Here is an 18,437-nt window from a genome sequence, read left to right as displayed (position 1 = left end):
AGTAAAGATAATGTTTTGCTGTAATGTAGTCCTATATTTGACCACGTTAATTTGATAACTGTAATCAAATGAATGGCTGCTTTGAGCTTTTGGCTTTACCAATGGGGAAATGTGAGGCATAGTATTTTCCCTCCTGTCATATCTACGTGACCTTCAAAGATGAAGGGACAAGCTTACAAATCTCTCATGCTCCACCTTGGAGCTGTAGCTTGGAGACAGATGGGCATCTGCTGGGTGTTTATTACTTGTTAGATAGCAGCCACCCAAACATGGGAAACAAGAAGCATGATGCTACAGATATTTCACATCAATTCTGGACGTCACCATTTCCAACCACAACCATTAAAACTATTAAAAAGGCACGTGTACAAGACTGTGCTGTACACTACCTGCAAAACTGAGAAAACTAATGCCTCCTAGGCATATATAAGTCACACTGAATGACTAGCTCATATAGTCAACTTTCATTTATACACATATAGTTGGAGAAAGATACCTGTCCCATTACATTTCATAGGCTTTCTCTGAAAGAAGAACACATACCTCAAAGTGCTTCACACTCTCTTGTCATCTACATCCCTCCCACCCTTTCAGGCCTTCAGAAGGCCTGAAGCAGCTGCTGCCTATAAACTCTGCCCTGTCCTATAGAAAGCACAACCTCTGTAATACTAAACCACAAATGATTTTGCTTTTTGCCATACACACATCATTTTAGCAGGTGAAGTGTTTGTACATGACTGAGAGCATGGCTGGGAATGCAGAATTATTGAGACCCCACTGAATCTTGAAATAAATTCTGTTTAGCTTCTGTGGCAGATTCCAATTCAAGTGGGACGGGCTGCCCACAAGGGTGGTGGGGTCAGCATCCATGAAGGTGTGAAAGAAATGTTTAGATGGTCTATGAAGGGGCATGGTTTACTTTGGAAATACTGGCTGTAGGTGGAAGTTTGGGTTGGACGATCTTGGAGGTCCTTACCAGCCTTGGTGATTCAGTGATTCTATGCTATGAAAAGGGAATAAATCGTTGTTTTGTCTCCTTCTGTTAAGCTCATTTTTGTCTTTTTCAGTGTCTGTTCAAGGACTTTTCAATAAAGTAATCTTTGCCCTGAAAGTAGGAATCAGGTAAATAGGGGTCTTTCATGAAGATTACATATCCTAGGCTTTGGGGAATGTCAGAAGAAAAGGACCAGTGGGAAATGTCGACATTGCTATAGTTACAATTGAGCTGGGTCTATAGTTAAGGCAATACAGCTGGGTATACATAAGGGAAAGGTAGACAAAAAAACTGGTTTTGACCAAAATAAGTGAAGAAGCTGTGTCAAATATGACAGGTCAACCTGACGAAGACTTCTGACTTCATCCCAATGACCACCAGAGTGAGACCCCCGCTACGGACTGCACACTCGTCAGTAGGAGGGACAGCATGCAAATGAGTTCCCGGAAAAACAATGAATATGTTAATGATTTCTTGGAAATCTGATGAATATGCATACGCTTCCTCTATAACTTTCTAACGCTCCTCTCTATCGGTGCACAAGATAGGAGGAGTGATCCCCCATGTACCCAGTGCTGAATAAACACATACCTGCTTTATAACCTAATTCTGGTTATAGAGTTTGATTCCACACATCAGTCCCACTGTGATATCAGTGGAGTGACCTATTCCTAAAATGACAGCTGTTTTTCCCTTAGGGGTCTACTTGCACTATGTAGGAGCCATCCATACATTATCTGTACCAGAGGCATATCTAAGACAATAACTCCACCTGCACACCACGCATGTCCTGCAGATGTTCTTCCTCAGGGTACAAGCCTTCCATAGAAAGAGGCAAAGTGCTCAAATAAGAATTACACTTGGAACAACACTTGCCCAGGGTGATAAAAATTCTTCTGCCAGGCAGTGAGAGGCTAAGGGCAGTTTTTATGAGCCCTCATTGCTATAACTGTATAAAGTCCATCTGTACTGTAAGCTTCCTGTATCTGCATCATTTCAGTTCAAGTGAAAGCCAGTTCAGCTCAAGAGAGAAAACACTGGGGTGAGAATTCACTCAAGGTACGTTACTGCATTTATATATATATATTTGGCATGATTCTTTAAGAATAAAAATGCACGTAATAATTGTCGAATGTTCTGTGTGGCCTGTTGTTCCTTCCTGACTACGGAGGGATAAAACAAGAAGGAGGAACGTAGCCTAAAGGAACAAAGCTTGCTTTCATTGTGTTAAAGTCCTGTGGAGAATGACTTGGGGGTCCTGGTAGATGGGAAGCTGGATGTAAGACAGCCGTGTGTGCTTGCAACGAGGAGGGTCCTACTATATCATGGGCTGGCTTTTTATGAGGGTGGATAGTGATAGGATAAGGGGGAATGTTTTTAAACTGAGACAGGGGAGGTTTAGGCTAGAGATTAGAAGGAAGCTTTTCACCCAGAGTGTGGTGACACACTGGAACAGGTTTCCCAAGGAGGTTGTGGATGCCCCATCCCTGGAAGCATTCAAGTCCAAGGCTGAATGTGACTCTGGGCAGCCTGGGCTGCTGGTTGGTGACCCTGCACATAGGGGGGGGGGGGGGGGAGGGTTGAAACTTTGCAATCCTTTGATTCTATGATTCTGTGATTTATATACCTAATATTCTGGTATTGATATACCTAATATTCTGATATATGAGACACCAGGCTCAGAGACACATAGTGGTCAGCTGAGGCTGATTGTTCCTTCCATTGTATTTCCCTGCTGATGAAAGAATAGCAGCAAGTACTGTCTGTGCCTTGGATCCACTAATCAATCATCCCAGTACTCCAAGGTCTCTCTTGCCTGCTCTTGGACTTTGAGTCTGTATTGCCCATGATGTGAAATGGAAAGCAATTCCCTTCTCTTTGTCTTGACGAGGAGTTTTGTTGCCCTTTTTTCCTTCCCCATTAGCAGTGGAGGGGAAATGGGACACAGGACAGAATGGCTTAGTGGTACCAGTCCAGGTCTACAAGACACAGTCCTTTTTATATAGCTTGGACAGCATCACTTCCAGCACTGGAGTTAGTTTGAAGGGAAAGGCCATTAAATGTGTATGACCACATCCTTTGCCTTAGTAGAAGAGAGTGGCAGGTGCCAATCACCCCCTGTTGCATCCTGCAGATGCCATGAGTGTTTGTCATTTTGGCCTTTTGCATGAGTGTGAGAATGCTTAGACAGCTGCAAAGACTTCTAGTGTTGAGCTGGAGGCCATCAGGTCATCCCAACGACTGCCTGCAATTCTCTAGGCTTGTGGCCACCGCATCACTCTGTCCTGTATTTGTCTTTGTCTTGCAGACCAGCCTCTTAGAAAAGGATAAGAGGAAGCTGGAAGCAGGCGATGTCTTGGAGACCTGGTAAGAGTGGAGTTTACTGTGTGTTAAGTGGTGATGTAAGAGAGTGAACCATTAAAAACGGAGTATTATGAAAAATAAGTCTGCAATTTCAGGGGCTCAACTAAAGCCTTCCTCTCACCTCTTGCCCCTCTTCTGTCCACACAAGCATTATTCCAGGCCACTTTAGCTATGGAGGATGTGACTGCTTTCCCTTTGCTATACAGCAGGACATGTGTCCCAAGAGAGCTAAGCGTAAACACAGAGAGCAATAGCCAAGCATAATCATGAGAAGAACATCAACACTGGATGAATCTTCTTGTCCTAGCAATGCAATGACTTCATTGTACCCAATTAGAACGAATTAATAAGCACAGGGATGGGTTTATTGTTCTGCAGTAGTTTTCAGATTGAGTGTGTGACTACGTCAAAGATGCTCCAATGTCTCTGACAACATTCCTGTGTTGGAGAGTGGGAAAGCACTCTGGATATTCAATGACATATTCAACAATGTGTATTCAACAATGCACTTTTTATTAATATTGGTTTTGTTTCTATTTTTTCTTAATTTACTCATTTTGCATTGCAGAACTTCCTGTCAATGTGCCTGCTATAACGATACGTGAGAGTGGTAAGTTCAACACGGAGAGTCAGTATAATTCTTATGGGTTATGGCATTAGTGAAATGGTGCTTGTTGCCAAGTGTCTTTTTGGCAGTCTATGTCACAAACAGACATTTTTGATGTAATCTTTTGGCTTTGCAATGTAGATACCAGGAACCAGATTTGTACAAGATAAAGTTGCTTAACTAAGAAGAAAAAGAGGTCACTAAGATCTCACTCTACCGTCTAAACTCTTACATTGCCTGAGTAATCTGAAACTTTATAAAAGGAATTCATAACAGTCTATCACTGGAGCTGTTGATATACCTTAAAATTTACGTGCTCTGCATTTCATACAAAATCAATGACAAAATAGAGCCTGTGCTCAATTCATTGAGACCAGTCCAACATCAGACTTTCACGGGTACATTTGTTGTGTTCCCTCATGGAAAGCAAATGAAGCCTTAGGAAGAGTTTGGGATCTACTGGGAGGAAGCCCTGATGCAGTAGCTATGAGTACAGATTGAGTTCCCTACTTCTGCAGATTAAAACTCTCATTGCCTTTTCCAGGTTTCAGCAATGTACCAGAGCATCCCACTCAGCACAAAAGCAGCGTGGATCCATTTAACAGCAAAAAGGAAAGACTCTCGAAGCTGAGCAATGGAGAAGGCATTCCAGAACGATTGGAAAGAGGTAATTAGAGCTGTCAATGTCAATGTACCCCTGTCCATCATGTGCGTTGCTCATCTCAGGGTTATCCCATCTCCTCACCTCAAAGCCACATCCCCTCTCCGTGGAGTTTTCTCTGCAGGTTTGAGAAGTGGATCAATAATTCCCCCCTGTATTCTGACAGATCCCATTATCTTCTCCCCACTGGAAAAACTGTGGTTGTAGTGAAGAGCCACCACCTTCCCCCTGGGCTGCCTTCATGATGTGTAATTCCACAACAGCTGTTCAGTATATTTACATGGTTCTTTATGAGAAAAAATTACACATTTCTTACATTTCCTCTTTTCTATATCTTTCATTTAAACATGAAGATCCTGAATCCCAGCAAAATCCTTGCAATGTTCAAGAATTACGTAAGAAATTTGAGCCTAAACGTAAGTATGCTGGACCAGTATTTACACAGCCTGTGGTCACACCTTAGTACATGTTGGGTGGGATTTATGAGAGTACAGGACAAGAAGTCCTGAGCGGTCTGTTCCTCTAAGCATGATGTGGTGAGAACTCTTCCGAACAGCTCAGGCATGATCAGTTCTCTCCAGGGTGTGCTTATAAACTGGCTTCATTCTCTGGTCTGGGAGCCGAAGCAGGGTTCTGCAGTGCATGAAGAATAAGTGGAGGGTGGTTATGCAGAAGAGCTCAGTGCAGTGCTATGAAGCAACAGATCTTGGACAGGCCAGACTGATCCTTTCCTAACAGCAGGACCCAGCCACACTTCTCCTCAGCCAACTGACTGTGGGCAGTAGAGTGAGCAAAGTGATTCTTCCCCTCTGCTCAGCCTTGGTCAGGGCACATTTGGAGTTCTGTGTCCAGTTCAGATAAGACAAGGCCCCAGATGCCAAGAACACAAAGGATTATAGGAAGTTCCACACAAATATAGACAATAACTTCATTAAATTGAGAGCTTCTTTACATTGTTCCCGTGGGGACTGAAACAAGCTGCCTAGAGAGGTGGTGGAGTCTTCCTTCTTTGGAGACAATCAAGATGCTTCTGGACACCCTCCTGCATGACCTACTGTAGGGAACCTGCTTTAGCAATAGGGTTGGACTCAATAAGCCCTACAGGTCCCTTCCAACCCCTGCCACTCTATGACTCTGTGTTCCACGAATCATAGTATCATATAATCAATCACCAAGGTTGGAAAAGACCTACAATATCATCCAGTCCAACCATTCACCTATCACCAATAGCTCCCAATAAACCATGTCACTCAACACAACATCCCGTAATAATAGAAACACCATAGAGCCCCATAGAGCCCCATATAGAATCACAGAATCACCATGGTTGGAAAAGACCTACAAGATCATCCAGTCCAACCGTTCACCTATCACCAATAGCTTTCAATAAACCATGTCACTCAACACAACATCCATAGGGCATCGAGGGCTCATCGGGGAAGGAACATTAAGTAATAGGGAGCCCCAAGTGCAAGGATAAGCTCTATAACGAAGAGGTGTGGCCTCTAGGAAATAGTGACATTGATTTCTTCTCCTACCCATGTTGCTTCTTGCAAAGGCTTCCTTTCAGGTCTTTGCTCTGTGCAACATCCAAGTGCGGATGTCCTGAAGAAGGGTGAATATTATAGAGGCTTGCCAGGCCAAGCCAGAAATGATCAGTGCCAGGGCAGACCAGGCAGATGAATCTGTGCTAAATCCCATCTTTCCTTCCCCTGCTCGTTCCAGGTGGCCTGATGTTGCAGTTTAGCTTACAGCCACAGGTTAGAATTGCAGCACTCCACAGATGTTTGCTCACTCTCAGACCTGTGGGAGTTAATATGAATGCAGGTAGAGAAGTGGAATGGACTAAGACAGAAAAGTCAGGCATGGTTGTTCTTAAATGTTTGCCTTGTTGCTCTCAGCTTCAGACTTAATCCGTGGGCCAGAGAAACCCCCACAGAAGGAAAGCAGAGTGAATTCACCAAAAAGACCCCAAGAAAGCTTCTCTAAGCAGAGCGAGGGGAATGCAGATCCAGTACTTGTGGAAAGAGGTAACTGGGGCTGTGAGAAGACCTGTGGCCACAGCGCTGGACCCTCACTCCAGGGTTATTGCCTCTCCTCAACTCAAGCCACATCCCCTCTCTGTTGGGCCTTCTTTGCAGTCTGGACATCGGACATCCTGCCCCCAAAGTCTGTGAGGTCCCATTTTCTTCACCCCATAGTACACCCTGCAGCTGTGGTGTTCTTCCACCAGCTCTCCATTTCTTTCTGCTTGCAACCTGGAAGTTCAGCTATATCCTGTGCTGGATGTGGCTCTGGGCAGCCTGGTCTGCTGGTTGGCGACCATGCACATGGCATGTGGGGTTGGAACAAGATGATCTTTGAGGTCCTTTCCAACCCAAACCATTTTTTACTGCTGTCAGGTTCGTGCTTCTCAGCAAATACTTTCTGGCTGATATTATAGTGACTGCATTCTCAAGGAAACTACTGGACCCTACTCACAGGGAATTCTGTTGTCTCCTTGGGACATTGGTCAGGGATGTTATTAGGAAGCTCCCTTGTCTTACAAAGCCCTCTGATTATTACCCACTTATTGTAGTTGAAATTCATAGGTAGAAGCCCAAGAGCTACCAAGAGGAACTTCAGGTTGTTGGGGCAGCTAGTTGGTGGTGTGGGTGCCCAGGAGGTGTTTTGCTCAGTACCTCTGGAAGCAGGGAAAGATACTGAGAGAAGCAGGAAGACCCCCCTCATCAACATGAGGATAACAGGTTGGGGTCATCAGAGGAGTTTTGCTTTCTTTTTATCATCGGGCTTCTTTCAGCAACTTCATTCATCACTATGCCTGCTGGTGACAGATGGGGTACAATATTCACAATAGGGGAAATGGATTCTATCACAGGAGATGGTGGGGCTTGTTGAAGGGGCTTTAAACTAGATTTGAAGGGAGAATGAGATAAAGCCAGACTCCCTAGAGATGAGCCTAGGAGAAGCATTCCAGGGACAGGAGTGAAAACTGTATCCAGCTGAAGTGCATCTTCATCAATGGCATGGGCAACAAAAAGGAAGAGCTGAAAGCTACGGAGTAACAGGATAACCATGACACAGTTGCTAACATCAACAGGTAGTGGGATCATTCTTATGATTCCAGTGCTGAAATGGAGGACTATAAGTGCTTTAAAAGTGATGGGAAAGGATGGAGGGGCAATGGATGGCTCTCTATGTTAGAGAAAGTGTACAAGTCATGTGAGGAGTGGCAGAGGGAGCTGGGAATGTTCAGGTTGCAGCAGGAAGCTCAAAGGAAAACTCATAGCCCTCTGTGAACACATCACAGGAGGCTGTGGTGAGGTGTGTGTTGGCCATCTATCTGGAAATAGGACAAGGCATCTAGGAATAGGACAAGAAGTGATGGACTTAAGCTTTGCAGGAGGAGGTTCAGGCTGGACATTATGAACTACTTACTTTCAGAAAGTCTACTTTTCCTGCCCAGGAAAAGGCCTTTGACATGGTCCCACACCACACCCTCATCTCCAAATTGGAGGCATGTAGATTTGATGAGTGGACAACTCGATGGATAAGAAATTGGTTGAAAGGCCGCAGACAGAGGGTGGTGGTCAACAGCTCTATGTCCAAGTGGAGGCCGGTAATGAGTGGTATCCCCAAGGGTCTGTCTTGGGACCGGTGCTCTTTATCATCTTTATCAATGACACCGATGATGGAATTGAGTGCGCCCTCAGCAAGTTTGCTGATGACACCAAGCTGAGTGGTGCTGTTGACACGGGGGAAGGAAGGGATGCCTTTCAGAGGGACGTCAACAGACTTATAAGGTGGGCCTGGGAGAACTTAATGAGGTTCAGCACAGCAAAGTGCAAGGTTTTGCATTTGGGCCGGAAGAACCCCAGGCACCTGTACAGGCTGGGAGGAGTGGTCCTTGAGAGCAGCTCAGCTGAGAAGGACCTGGGGTTCCTGATGGACGAGAGACTCAACATTAGCCAGCAGTGCGCTCTGACAGCTCGGAAAGCAAATGGGATCCTGGGCTCCATCAGGAGAGGGGTGGCCAGAAGGGATAGGGAGGTGATTGTCCCTCTCTACTCAGCTCTTGTGAGGCCCCATCTGGAGTACTGTGTCCAGGTGTGGACAAGAAAGTACAAGAAAATACAAGAAAGATGTGGAGCTGTTGGAACGGGTCCAGAGGAGGGCCACAAAGATGGTCAGGGGACTGGAGGACCTGCCTTATGAGGACAGGCTGAGGGAGATGGGCTTGTTCAGCCTGGTGGAAAGAAGGCTATGGGGTGACCTCATTGCAGCCTTCCAGTACGTGAAGGGAACCAATATCCAGGAGGGGTGTAAACTCTTTGAAAGGGCTGATAATACCAGGACAAGGGGAAATGGATTTATGTTGAAAGAGGGTAGATTTAGGTTGGATGTTAGGGGGAAGTTCTTTGCTAGGAGAGTGATTAGGCCCTGGAACAGGCGGCCCAGGGAGGTTGTGGATGCCCCATCCTTGGAGTTGTTCAATTGTGGAAGTTTGGTGGCCCTGCCAGGCAGGGGGGTTGGAACTACATGATCCTTGAGGTCCCTTCCAACCCAGGTCATTCTGTGATTCAGTGATTTGTGATTCTGTGACTTTGGAGCTATTAAGAGTGATCCTCTTTTACAGAGCAACTGCTGGCACAAAGAAGAGCAGATGAAGATGCAGAGAAAGGTATGTACATGAAGGACAGTGCCCCGTTGCCTCTGTGCATGAGCAATAACCAGCATAATGTAATGTTGGTTCACACCTTCATTGTGAGTGTGCTTTGTTGAAGCATTCCCATAATATTTTACCCAATTCTTTCTGGAGGATGGGGTGCTGAGCAACATTTCCTTCCTTTCCTCCTTTGTTCTTGCAGAGACCATGAAGAAGATAGGTGAGTGGAGCTGCCTCACTGCTGGCTTCCCATACCACTGCTAGGCAGACTGTTGGGACGTGTGGTTCTGTTGGATCTTGTAATGAGTCTAGTGGAGACTTTGGGGCAGATAGGAGTGTGAAAAGGGCTCAGTGAAGAAAGAGATGGGGTAGTTGGATAGAGAGCCCGGGCCCGAATTATTCCTATGTGCTAGGGGGAAGTGGTGGCTGGGGCAGGTGGCAGTGATCTCATCCAGCATCAGGGGGCTGTGAGGGCAGATGTGATTGGACATGTGTCTTAATTGTTCATGGCTCAACAACAGCTGTTCCTTAACAGCTGTTCAGTATATTTACATGGTTCTTTATGAGAAAAAAATCCACATTTCTTACATTTCCTCTTTTCTATATCTTTCATTTGAACATGAAGATCCTGAATCCCAGCAAAATTCTCTCAGTATTCAAGAACTACTTCAGAAATATGAGTCTAAACGTAAGTATGTTGGACCGGTATTTAAACAGCCTGTGGTCATGCCTTAGGATGTGTTGGGTGGGATTTATGAGAGCACAGGACAAGAAGCCCTGAGGGGTCTATCCCTCTGAGCATGACGTGGTGAGAACTCTTCCAAACAGCTCAGGCATGATCAGCTCTCTCCAGGGTGTGCTTATAAACTGGCTTCACGTTGCTTCTTGCACAGGCTTCCCTTAAGGTCTTTGCCCTCTGCAACATCCAAGTGCAAATGTCCTGAAGAAGGGCGAATATTATAGTGAAATGATCAGTGCCAGGGAAGACCAGGCAGATGAATCTCTGCTAAATCCCATCTATCCTGGCATGTAGCATGTGCTGTTTTCCTTCCCCTGCTCTTTCCAGGTGGCCTGATGTTGCAGTTTAGCTTACAGCCACAGGTTAGAATTGCAGCACTCCACAGATGCTTGCTCACTCTCAGACCAGCAGGAGGCAAAATGGATGCAGGTTGAGAAATGGGATAGACTAAGACAGAATAGTCAGGCATGGTTGTTGTTAAATGTTTGCTCTGTTGCTCTCCTTTTCAGTCTTAACCTTTGGGCCAGAGACATCCCCACAAAAGGAAAGCAGAGTGAATTCACAAAAGAGACCCCAAGAAAGCTTCTCTAAGCAAGGCAAGGGGAATGCAGATCCAGTACTTGAGGAAAGAGGTAACTGAGGCTGTGAGAAGACCTGTGCCCACAGTGCTGGACCCTCACTCCAGGGTTACTGCTTCTCCTCAACTCAAGCCACATCCCCTCTCTGTTGGGCCTTCTTTGCAGTCTGGACATAGATTTATCTTCTACCCCCAAAGTCTGTCAGGTCCCATTTTCTTCACCTCATAGTACACCATTCAGTTGCAGTGTTCTTCCATTTCTTTATGCTTGCAGCGTGGAAGTTCAGCTATATCCTGGGCTGGATGTGGCTCTGGGCAGCCTGGTCTGCTGGTTGGCGACCATGCACATGGCATGTGGGGTTGGAACAAGATGATCTTTGAGGTCCTTTCCAACCCAAACCATTCTGTACTGCTGTCAGGTCCGTGCTTCTCAGCAGTGAAAACTGTACCCAGCTGAAGTGCATCTTCATCAATGGCATGGGCAACAAAAAGGAAAGGCTGAAAGCTACGGCGTAACAGGATAACCGTGACAAAGTTGTCAACACCAACAAGTAGTGGGATCATTCTTATGACTCCAGTGCTGAAATGGAGGACTATAAGTGCTTTAAAAGGGATAAGAAAGGAAGAACGGGCAATGGATGATGGCTCTCTGTATTAGAGAAGGTGTACAAGTCATGTGAGGATTGACAGAAAGAGCTGGGACTGTTCAGGCTGCAGCAGGAGCCTCAGAGGAAAACTCACAGCCCTCTATGAACACATCACAGAAGGCTGCGGTGAGGTGTGGGTTGTCCAGGTATCTAGCAATAGGACAAGAAGTGATGGCTTTAAGCTGTGCAGGAGGAGGTTCAGGTTGGACATTAGGAACATTTTCTTTTCATAAAGTCTGCTTTTCCTGCCCAGGAAAAGTAGTGGAGTCACTGTCCATGGTGGTGTTCAAGAATAGGGTAGATGAGGCACTGAGGGATGTCTTTTAGTGACCATAGTGACCACTTAACAGTGGTATTATTCCAACGATTGTATGTGTTATTCCTTAAAGCAGTTCAAATGTATTTACATGTTCCTTTGAGGGTAGGCTTCACTGTATTTTCTCTTTCCTATATCTTTCCTATGAACATAAGATGCCAAGCCCCAGAAACAACCACAAAGCATCCAAGATGTAAAGAAGAGGCTCCCATATGAGTTTTCAGTTAAGAATAGTGGATACTGGTTCTCCTGCTTGTGGTCATTACTTGGAACATCTCAGGAGGGTTGTATCAGAGTGAGCCCAGAAGGGTGTGAGCAGGATGTGGTGAGAACCCCTCCTGATCCCAATTAGAAGTCATAGCCACCTGAGAGGAATCACTTGTGGTCAGAGGGACACAGCTCTCTGGTGTCAGACACATCCTACTCTAGCAGTGTATTGCTTCTGGTTGGGAGATAAAGGTACTGTCTATTTCCTGCCCCCAGAGTCTGGCAGACACCATTTTCTTCTCCCCATAGTACACACTGCAGCTGGGGTGATGTTCCACCGCCTCCCTGCTCCTTTAACAGGTTCAGTGGTGTCAGACACAACCGACCCTATGTGTGTTTTAATTCCAGTCTTTAGAATAAGGCAGGGAACATTTGAATATTACTTCTATGAATCCTCCATCAGGTGGTAGATCTACAGGTCCTCAGTGGACAAGAGCAGAAGGGAGCAGCATTTTCATGATGGTAACAGCCCGGCTTTATCCTTGCTGTCTGGTGGCAAAACAACACCAAGAGGCTGGGAGTTGTACATTATGGAGAGCGATGCCTGGAAAGTAACAAGGGGGAGAATAAAAACCATAGAGTAAGAGGTGAAGGGATGGAACTCCAGGTCAGGAGCTTAATTTACCCACTTCTCTTCCACTGGAAAAGGAAGAGAATAGAAAAGACCTGAAATGGATTTCTGACTCTCTATACATTATTGCTCACTACGGAGTTCCCTTCATGCTGAAAGGAGCTTCTGAAGGTCTTGTTTTATGCTTCAGCATACTCCAGGGAATGTCTGTCATGGAACTAAAAGATTGCTTCCCTTAACATTCCTAATATGAAAAGCACTACCTGCTCAAAGAGACAAGGCCTCAAATAGCAGGAGGCAGTGTTATTTTCCATTTATTTTCCAGCGACTCCTCTCATTCTTCACAGGAAGGACAGTGGAGATGAGCACCTCAAAGGTTGTGGAATCCATATGGGAGGAAATGGAGAATATTCTGAATGAAAAACTGGCTGCGTTGCAGAGACAAATGGAAAAGACAGCAGCACTATATCGAGCTGGTAGTCTCATAGTGCACTCCCTTCAAAGATCCTGATATATATTCAGCCTTGCAGAAAGGTTTGGAAGATGCAGATGTCCACAAGAAAGAACTTGTGTCGAGACAGACCTGGAGGAAAGGGTAGCAAAAAACTGAGGAGGTTGAGTCTAGAGAATCTGTGGGGTGAGGAGAACAGGCAGGGGAAGATGGCAACTATAGCAGATTATGTCTTCTGTTAATCTAAGGCAGGTCAGCAAGCGAAACACTCACTGCTTCTCTAATGGCGGGGGGGGACTTGAAGACCTTTCTTTGTTGTATTCATTTCCTGAGAAGTAGCCATGCGATGGGGATGCAGGTATTTCAAGTTTCTTCTTTCTCCTCCTTCTTGTAGCGGTGCGGCGAGCACGGGGACGATGGTTAGGGCAATTACTACTCAGTCCTTGCTGACGACTTTGTTTTAAGTTCCAGGCGAATCTCCCCAGGCCTGTGCCTATTTCCCATCCCTTGGCATGCAGTCATCCATCCAATGCAGTGGGGGCGATTTTTGTTCTTCTTCTGTATGTGTCTTGCTTCAGAGTTGTGTGTCTTGATACAGGAGGATTTCTTCTTTCGCAATAACAGAAGAGAGAGAAGTCTAGGTTAGTCGGAAAACTCGATTCCCTTTCTTCTCCATGGATAGGAAGAATGAGCTGAATTGAGTTCTCTTCTTTCATTCATTCAATTAGCAGGTCCTTTAGCCTGAAAACGCTTCTGCATGGCCATTTATGTGTTCTCATTACTGTAGGATGTTCCATTAGAACTACATAGCTGATGAGAGCCCCCGTGTTATTTTCATGATTGCTCTCTTTCTTCATAGAGGCAGTGGAGATGGCCTCCATGATTCGTTGGATCCGTGCGAGAGAGGATGGGAGATCTGATTTGACAAAACTGGTGCTTTCAGAGCAATGAAGCCCGCAAGCATCTTCATGAAGAAAACAGACCAAAATGAGCCTTCTCACTGTTGCACCTCGATCTGATAAATCTTCAGCCTGCGCAAAGATGTTTTGACAGTACAAGATGTCCTAAAGAAAGACCTTCAGATGCTCAGAGAAGACCTGGAGGAAAGAGTAGCTAAAGCATCTGAGAGGTCTGAGTTTAAAGAGAGTATGCTGGAGGTGGAGAACCAGGCAGGTGAGCATGGCAACCTCTAGGCAGGCCTTCATCTCCATGTGTTGTAACTCCTAAGGGCAGCTCAGGAGCTCAAAGCACTCACTCAGCCTCCTCTAATGAGATGGGAGTGAGAACTGGAATGGTAAAGGAGAGAAAACGTCATGTTTGAGAGAAGGGAATTTCATCGCTGTAAGGGGTGTTTCCCTTTTTTTGTCCATGGTCTTGCCAAAATGCCAAAGATCATCTCCATTTTGAAGAACAGTGGAGTGACCTGGGTCTGTTGAGCGTGGGGCAAAAAAGACAGAGAGGGGATCTGATAAATGTTAATAATTAGGACAAGGAATGGGGGAGACAAATGGGTGATGACAGGCTCTCTGTCTGACAGTCAGACAGCCTGACTGCACCTCTGAAATACAAAGCCAGCCCAGGTGCAGAGCTGTATGGATGATAACGTGTTTAGAGGAAGGAATGTTTGATAACCTTTTTCTTTCTTGTGTATTGCCAAGAAATATTATGTGTGCTCTACAGGAGGCATCTGAGCTGTGTGTAGCCAGGAGTGCTTGCATTGGCCACTTCAGCCTCTGTGACACACTCCTCTCTTTTCCCTCTTTGGAATAAGAGGGGATCAGTTCACAATGCTACACCTTGCTAGAGGCCTGTCCACTGTTCATCATGCACAGAGGTTACCTGGGTATAATGAGGGAAGAAGAATTTCATTATTATTGCACCAGAGAAAATCACTTTTCCATTCTAACCCACATTATAAAAACATCTGAGTGTGGCCAAGAGAAATCCAAAGATGGGAGAGAAGCTATATTTGAGCTCACGAAGTCTTCCCCCACTACAACATCTAAATTCTACTCATATGTCCCCAGGGTCAGTGGCTCTACCACCTCCCTGGGCAGCCTGTTTCATCACCCTTTTTCAGAGGAGGTGTTCATAGGATCAAACCTGAATCTCCCCTGGCACAACTTGAGGACAACTTGACTCCCTCTAGTCCCATTGCTAGTTACATGGGAGAAGAGGTCAACCCCCACCTCACCACAACCTCCCTTCAGGTAGCTGTAGAGAGAGATGAGATCCTCCCTGAGCCTTCTCTTCTCCAGACCAAATAATTCCAGTTCCCTCAGCCACTCCTCTTAAGACTTGTGTTCCAGACCCCTCACAACCTCATTGCTCTTCTATGGATGTGCTCTAGGTATTCGATGTCTCTCGCAGTTGAGGGGTCCAAAACTGAACACAGTACACAGGTGTGTGCACCGAACTTCATACAATTGGCCTCACACCAGCAATCAGCCTGTCCAGATCCCTCTGTAGGGATCCAGGTGGTTACACACATACTTCAGGTATGAAGAGACCTGGGAGAGTGAGAGGATAGAAGCAAAGGGGGGATTGGCTACTCAGTGCACCCTGAGTAAAGGGAAAGTAATATGTGAGTTAGAACAAAATATAAAAAAAGCCTAAGTAAATCAGATCTTGTGTTTGCTGCTACTTATGGCATGGTTTGATCATTGCAGTTGATGTCACCCTGAATGCTGATACAGCTCACTGCAGACTGAAAGTGTCTGAAGATGGGAAGAGTGTGAATGACACCGGTGTGATCAGAAAGGTACCCGACAGGGAGGAGAGATTTGATTCCCACCTTTTTGTGTTGGGAAAGGAAGGATACACATATGGGAGGTACTACTGGGTAGTGGATGTTAGAAGGAGAAAAAACTGGATATTGGGTGTTGCTTCTGAATCGGTGGCTCGTAAGGGGACTGTGACCCTGTCCCCAAAGAATGGTTTCTGGGTTATAGCTTTAGCAGATGGGCAAGAGTATTGGGCCTACACGGATCCTTGGACTCGTTTGACTGTGAGTGGTAGACCGCAGAAGATTGGGATCTTCCTGAACATTTCTGCCAACAAACTCTCATTTTATAATGCCAAAATGAAAACTGCTTTGTACACTTTTAACATGGGTGGTAGTGTGCAGAAAAGGATGCTTGTTCCCTTCTTCTCAACAGGTTCTGGTGCTTCAGTGCTTGACACTGAGCCATTGAAAATCATGTAAGAGTTTGATGACGATGACTGAATGTGTGATTAAATACAGACTGTGAGATCAGTTTGATATGATGTCCAAAAAATCCCTGACTTTGTGCTTCCCAGTGGAAAATACCTAGGTTTCTTGCAGCTGATAACACAATTTTTCAGTGCTATTTGCTATCCCTGCCCTGAGACAGCAGAAAGAAGCCCTAGAGATCATGTTGATAAATGGAGTGTAGCACTCCAGCCTTCATGTATGTTAAAGACTCATGTGAGGAAATGAAATGTCATTTCAGAGCAGGACGTGCAACATGTACCATTCATCTTGATTGCCCAGGCTATGTTTTTTTCCCCATCTCAGTCACACAGAACTAAATTCAGTATCCAGGAGATGTCCAAAAGCAGATCACATCAGAATCACATAACTAAATTTGAATCAGTCCCATCATGCTCCTTTAGTTCAGTTCACACCTACCTTACATGCCAATTGAACTTCCTGGTCCCCTCCTGTGGCCTCAAAGCATGGCAAGGGTTAGTCAGTCATTCTTAAGTGTCTGAAAGGTCTGTGATTAAATTATATCCAAAGAAACCCAAAACCAAAAAAGGAATACAGGGATTCTGCTATTTCTCCTACTAAATCTTCAACTCACCAGTCCAATGATCCTTTAAAAATGGTGTGGAAGTCATTCTTATTGCCTTATTCTAGTAGGAAACCTGAAGCACTTGTGAGGGGTTTTGTAGTGTTTCGATGTCCTTCACTTCCTAAGCAGGGATGATTTCACTTAGCAGAATAAAGTTGCCAAAGCTTCCTTCTTTACTTTGGGTACTGTAGATCACTCCAGCCTTCCTTCTAACTACAGCTGCGTTCAGTTAAGGCTCCCCTTTCTGAATCTTCATGGAGAGGCTTTCTCAAAAATGTGACAAATCCCAGCAGTTCCGTTATCTCAGTAATCGTTCATCTATTTTATATAGAAATTTAAATTATATCATTGGAGTTGTTCTAAATCAGGTTTGATGAGACTTGGAACAACTTGCTATAAGGTGAAGATGTCCATTCCCATGGCATGGAATTTAAACTAAGTCTTTAAAGGTCTTTTCCTACTCAAACCATTCCAAGTGTCTATGAATGAAAGCATGTAAAATCATAATAAGAAGTGGGGAACCAAACACTATGTGAAGGAAGCCCACAAGAAGCATCCAATGGAAGTTTTTGACAAATAAACAGTAATAGTTTTGGGAGAGTTAGGAGACTTTCATATTGTAAGGTCTTTTTAGGGCCTATGATATCTACGTAAGTCCAAGTGTAAATATTCTACCCTGTATTTCATTGTAATCACAGTTTAAATAGAAATAAATAATTCCCTTTCTGATGTCCACGTCTTACATTTCCTTATGTCTCAAACATCCAAGTGGTTTACAGAATGACTGGAACAGATCAGGGAAGTCCACAAGCTCTGCATGGGTGAAGAATCTCCTGGATAATCCCAAACAGAAAGAAGGTCAATTAATGGGGCGTAATGTGGTTCTTGTCATACAGTATGGATCTGGGGTTAGATAGAGGCAGGAAACCCTTACAGTTGAAGTAGCTTATGGATTTATTTCACAATCAAACCCATTGATAGATCAGATAGGAGGCTGCTGTCCTTTATTACCTGCACAACCTCATGCTTTGGAAGACAGACACAATTGTAAGCTTCAGCAAAACGAGCATTGCCGGTAGCAGGGCAGAGCAAATCAGTCACTCCATTAAGGCTACCTAAAGAGCCATAGTGAGTCTGCTGGTTTGCCATGGCTGAAGGGAAGGCTGCTGCCAAGAAAAATGTGGAGACTCAGACTGAGGTCCCAAAACAAGATGCTAGTGTGCAGGTCTCTGGCTGTAGTGAGTGCCAGAGCCTGGCCTTTGTATCGGTAGGCAATGGAGATGGCACTCGTGTTAGACGCTACCAATGACTTACTCAACCTACTCAATGACTTACTAAATGTCTCAGTGACTTACTCAACACGCTACTCAATGACTTACTACATGACTTACTCAGCCTTGTGGTTGACCTGAAGGAGGAGGTGGAGAGGCTGAGGAGCATAAAGGAATGTGAGAGGGAGATTGATTGGTGGTGCCAAACCCTATTGGCCCTGAGATCTAGGCAGCCAGCTGAGGCTCCACATGGAGCATGTCACCCTGCCTTGCAAACAGGTAACAGAGGGGAGCTGGCAGGCAGGCAGTGTTCCTGCTACAGTGAACCCCCTGTCCTCCCCGTAACAATGGTGAAAAATAGACTCTTCAGTCTATTCAGGTCCTGTTGAACAGTAGTACAGCCTTGTCATGGTTTTGTAATGTTGCTGTCAATATTACACATCATAGCATTCTGTGCAGTGTGGATCATTAAAAGGTTCATACTCCGG

At 45.1% G+C, this 18,437-nt stretch overlaps 1 protein-coding gene across 1 annotated transcript; it reads left to right on the top strand.

The window, feature by feature from the left end:
- The first annotated feature begins 1,908 nt into the window (after positions 1-1,908).
- LOC107325869 (E3 ubiquitin-protein ligase TRIM39-like) lies at positions 1,909-17,410 on the top strand. The gene is made up of 13 exons (XM_015887089.2): positions 1,909-2,053; positions 3,303-3,361; positions 3,927-3,968; positions 4,510-4,632; positions 4,980-5,042; positions 6,528-6,656; positions 9,263-9,307; positions 9,495-9,512; positions 9,918-9,980; positions 10,541-10,663; positions 12,757-12,885; positions 13,914-14,033; positions 15,530-17,410. Exons 2-13 carry the CDS (start codon positions 3,346-3,348, stop codon positions 16,063-16,065), a joined length of 1,407 nt encoding a protein of 468 aa, XP_015742575.1. The 5' UTR covers positions 1,909-2,053; positions 3,303-3,345; the 3' UTR covers positions 16,066-17,410.
- The last annotated feature ends 1,027 nt before the right edge of the window (positions 17,411-18,437 follow it).

Source organism: Coturnix japonica, linkage group LGE64 (genome assembly GCF_001577835.2).
Source record: "Coturnix japonica isolate 7356 linkage group LGE64, Coturnix japonica 2.1, whole genome shotgun sequence".
NCBI classification, from domain to species: Eukaryota; Metazoa; Chordata; class Aves; order Galliformes; family Phasianidae; genus Coturnix; species Coturnix japonica.
The sequence above is the reverse complement of the archived record's forward strand: the minus strand, read 5'-3'. Positions and strand labels throughout refer to the sequence as shown.

Bases quoted from the DNA above. Each gene is read 5' to 3' on its own strand.
- LOC107325869 (XM_015887089.2), top strand. The intron at 12,886-13,913 runs GTAGTCTCATAG...ATGTTTTGACAG, and splicing joins AGCAGCACTATATCGAGCTG to TACAAGATGTCCTAAAGAAA. The intron at 14,034-15,529 runs GTGAGCATGGCA...TGATCATTGCAG, and splicing joins GGAGGTGGAGAACCAGGCAG to TTGATGTCACCCTGAATGCT.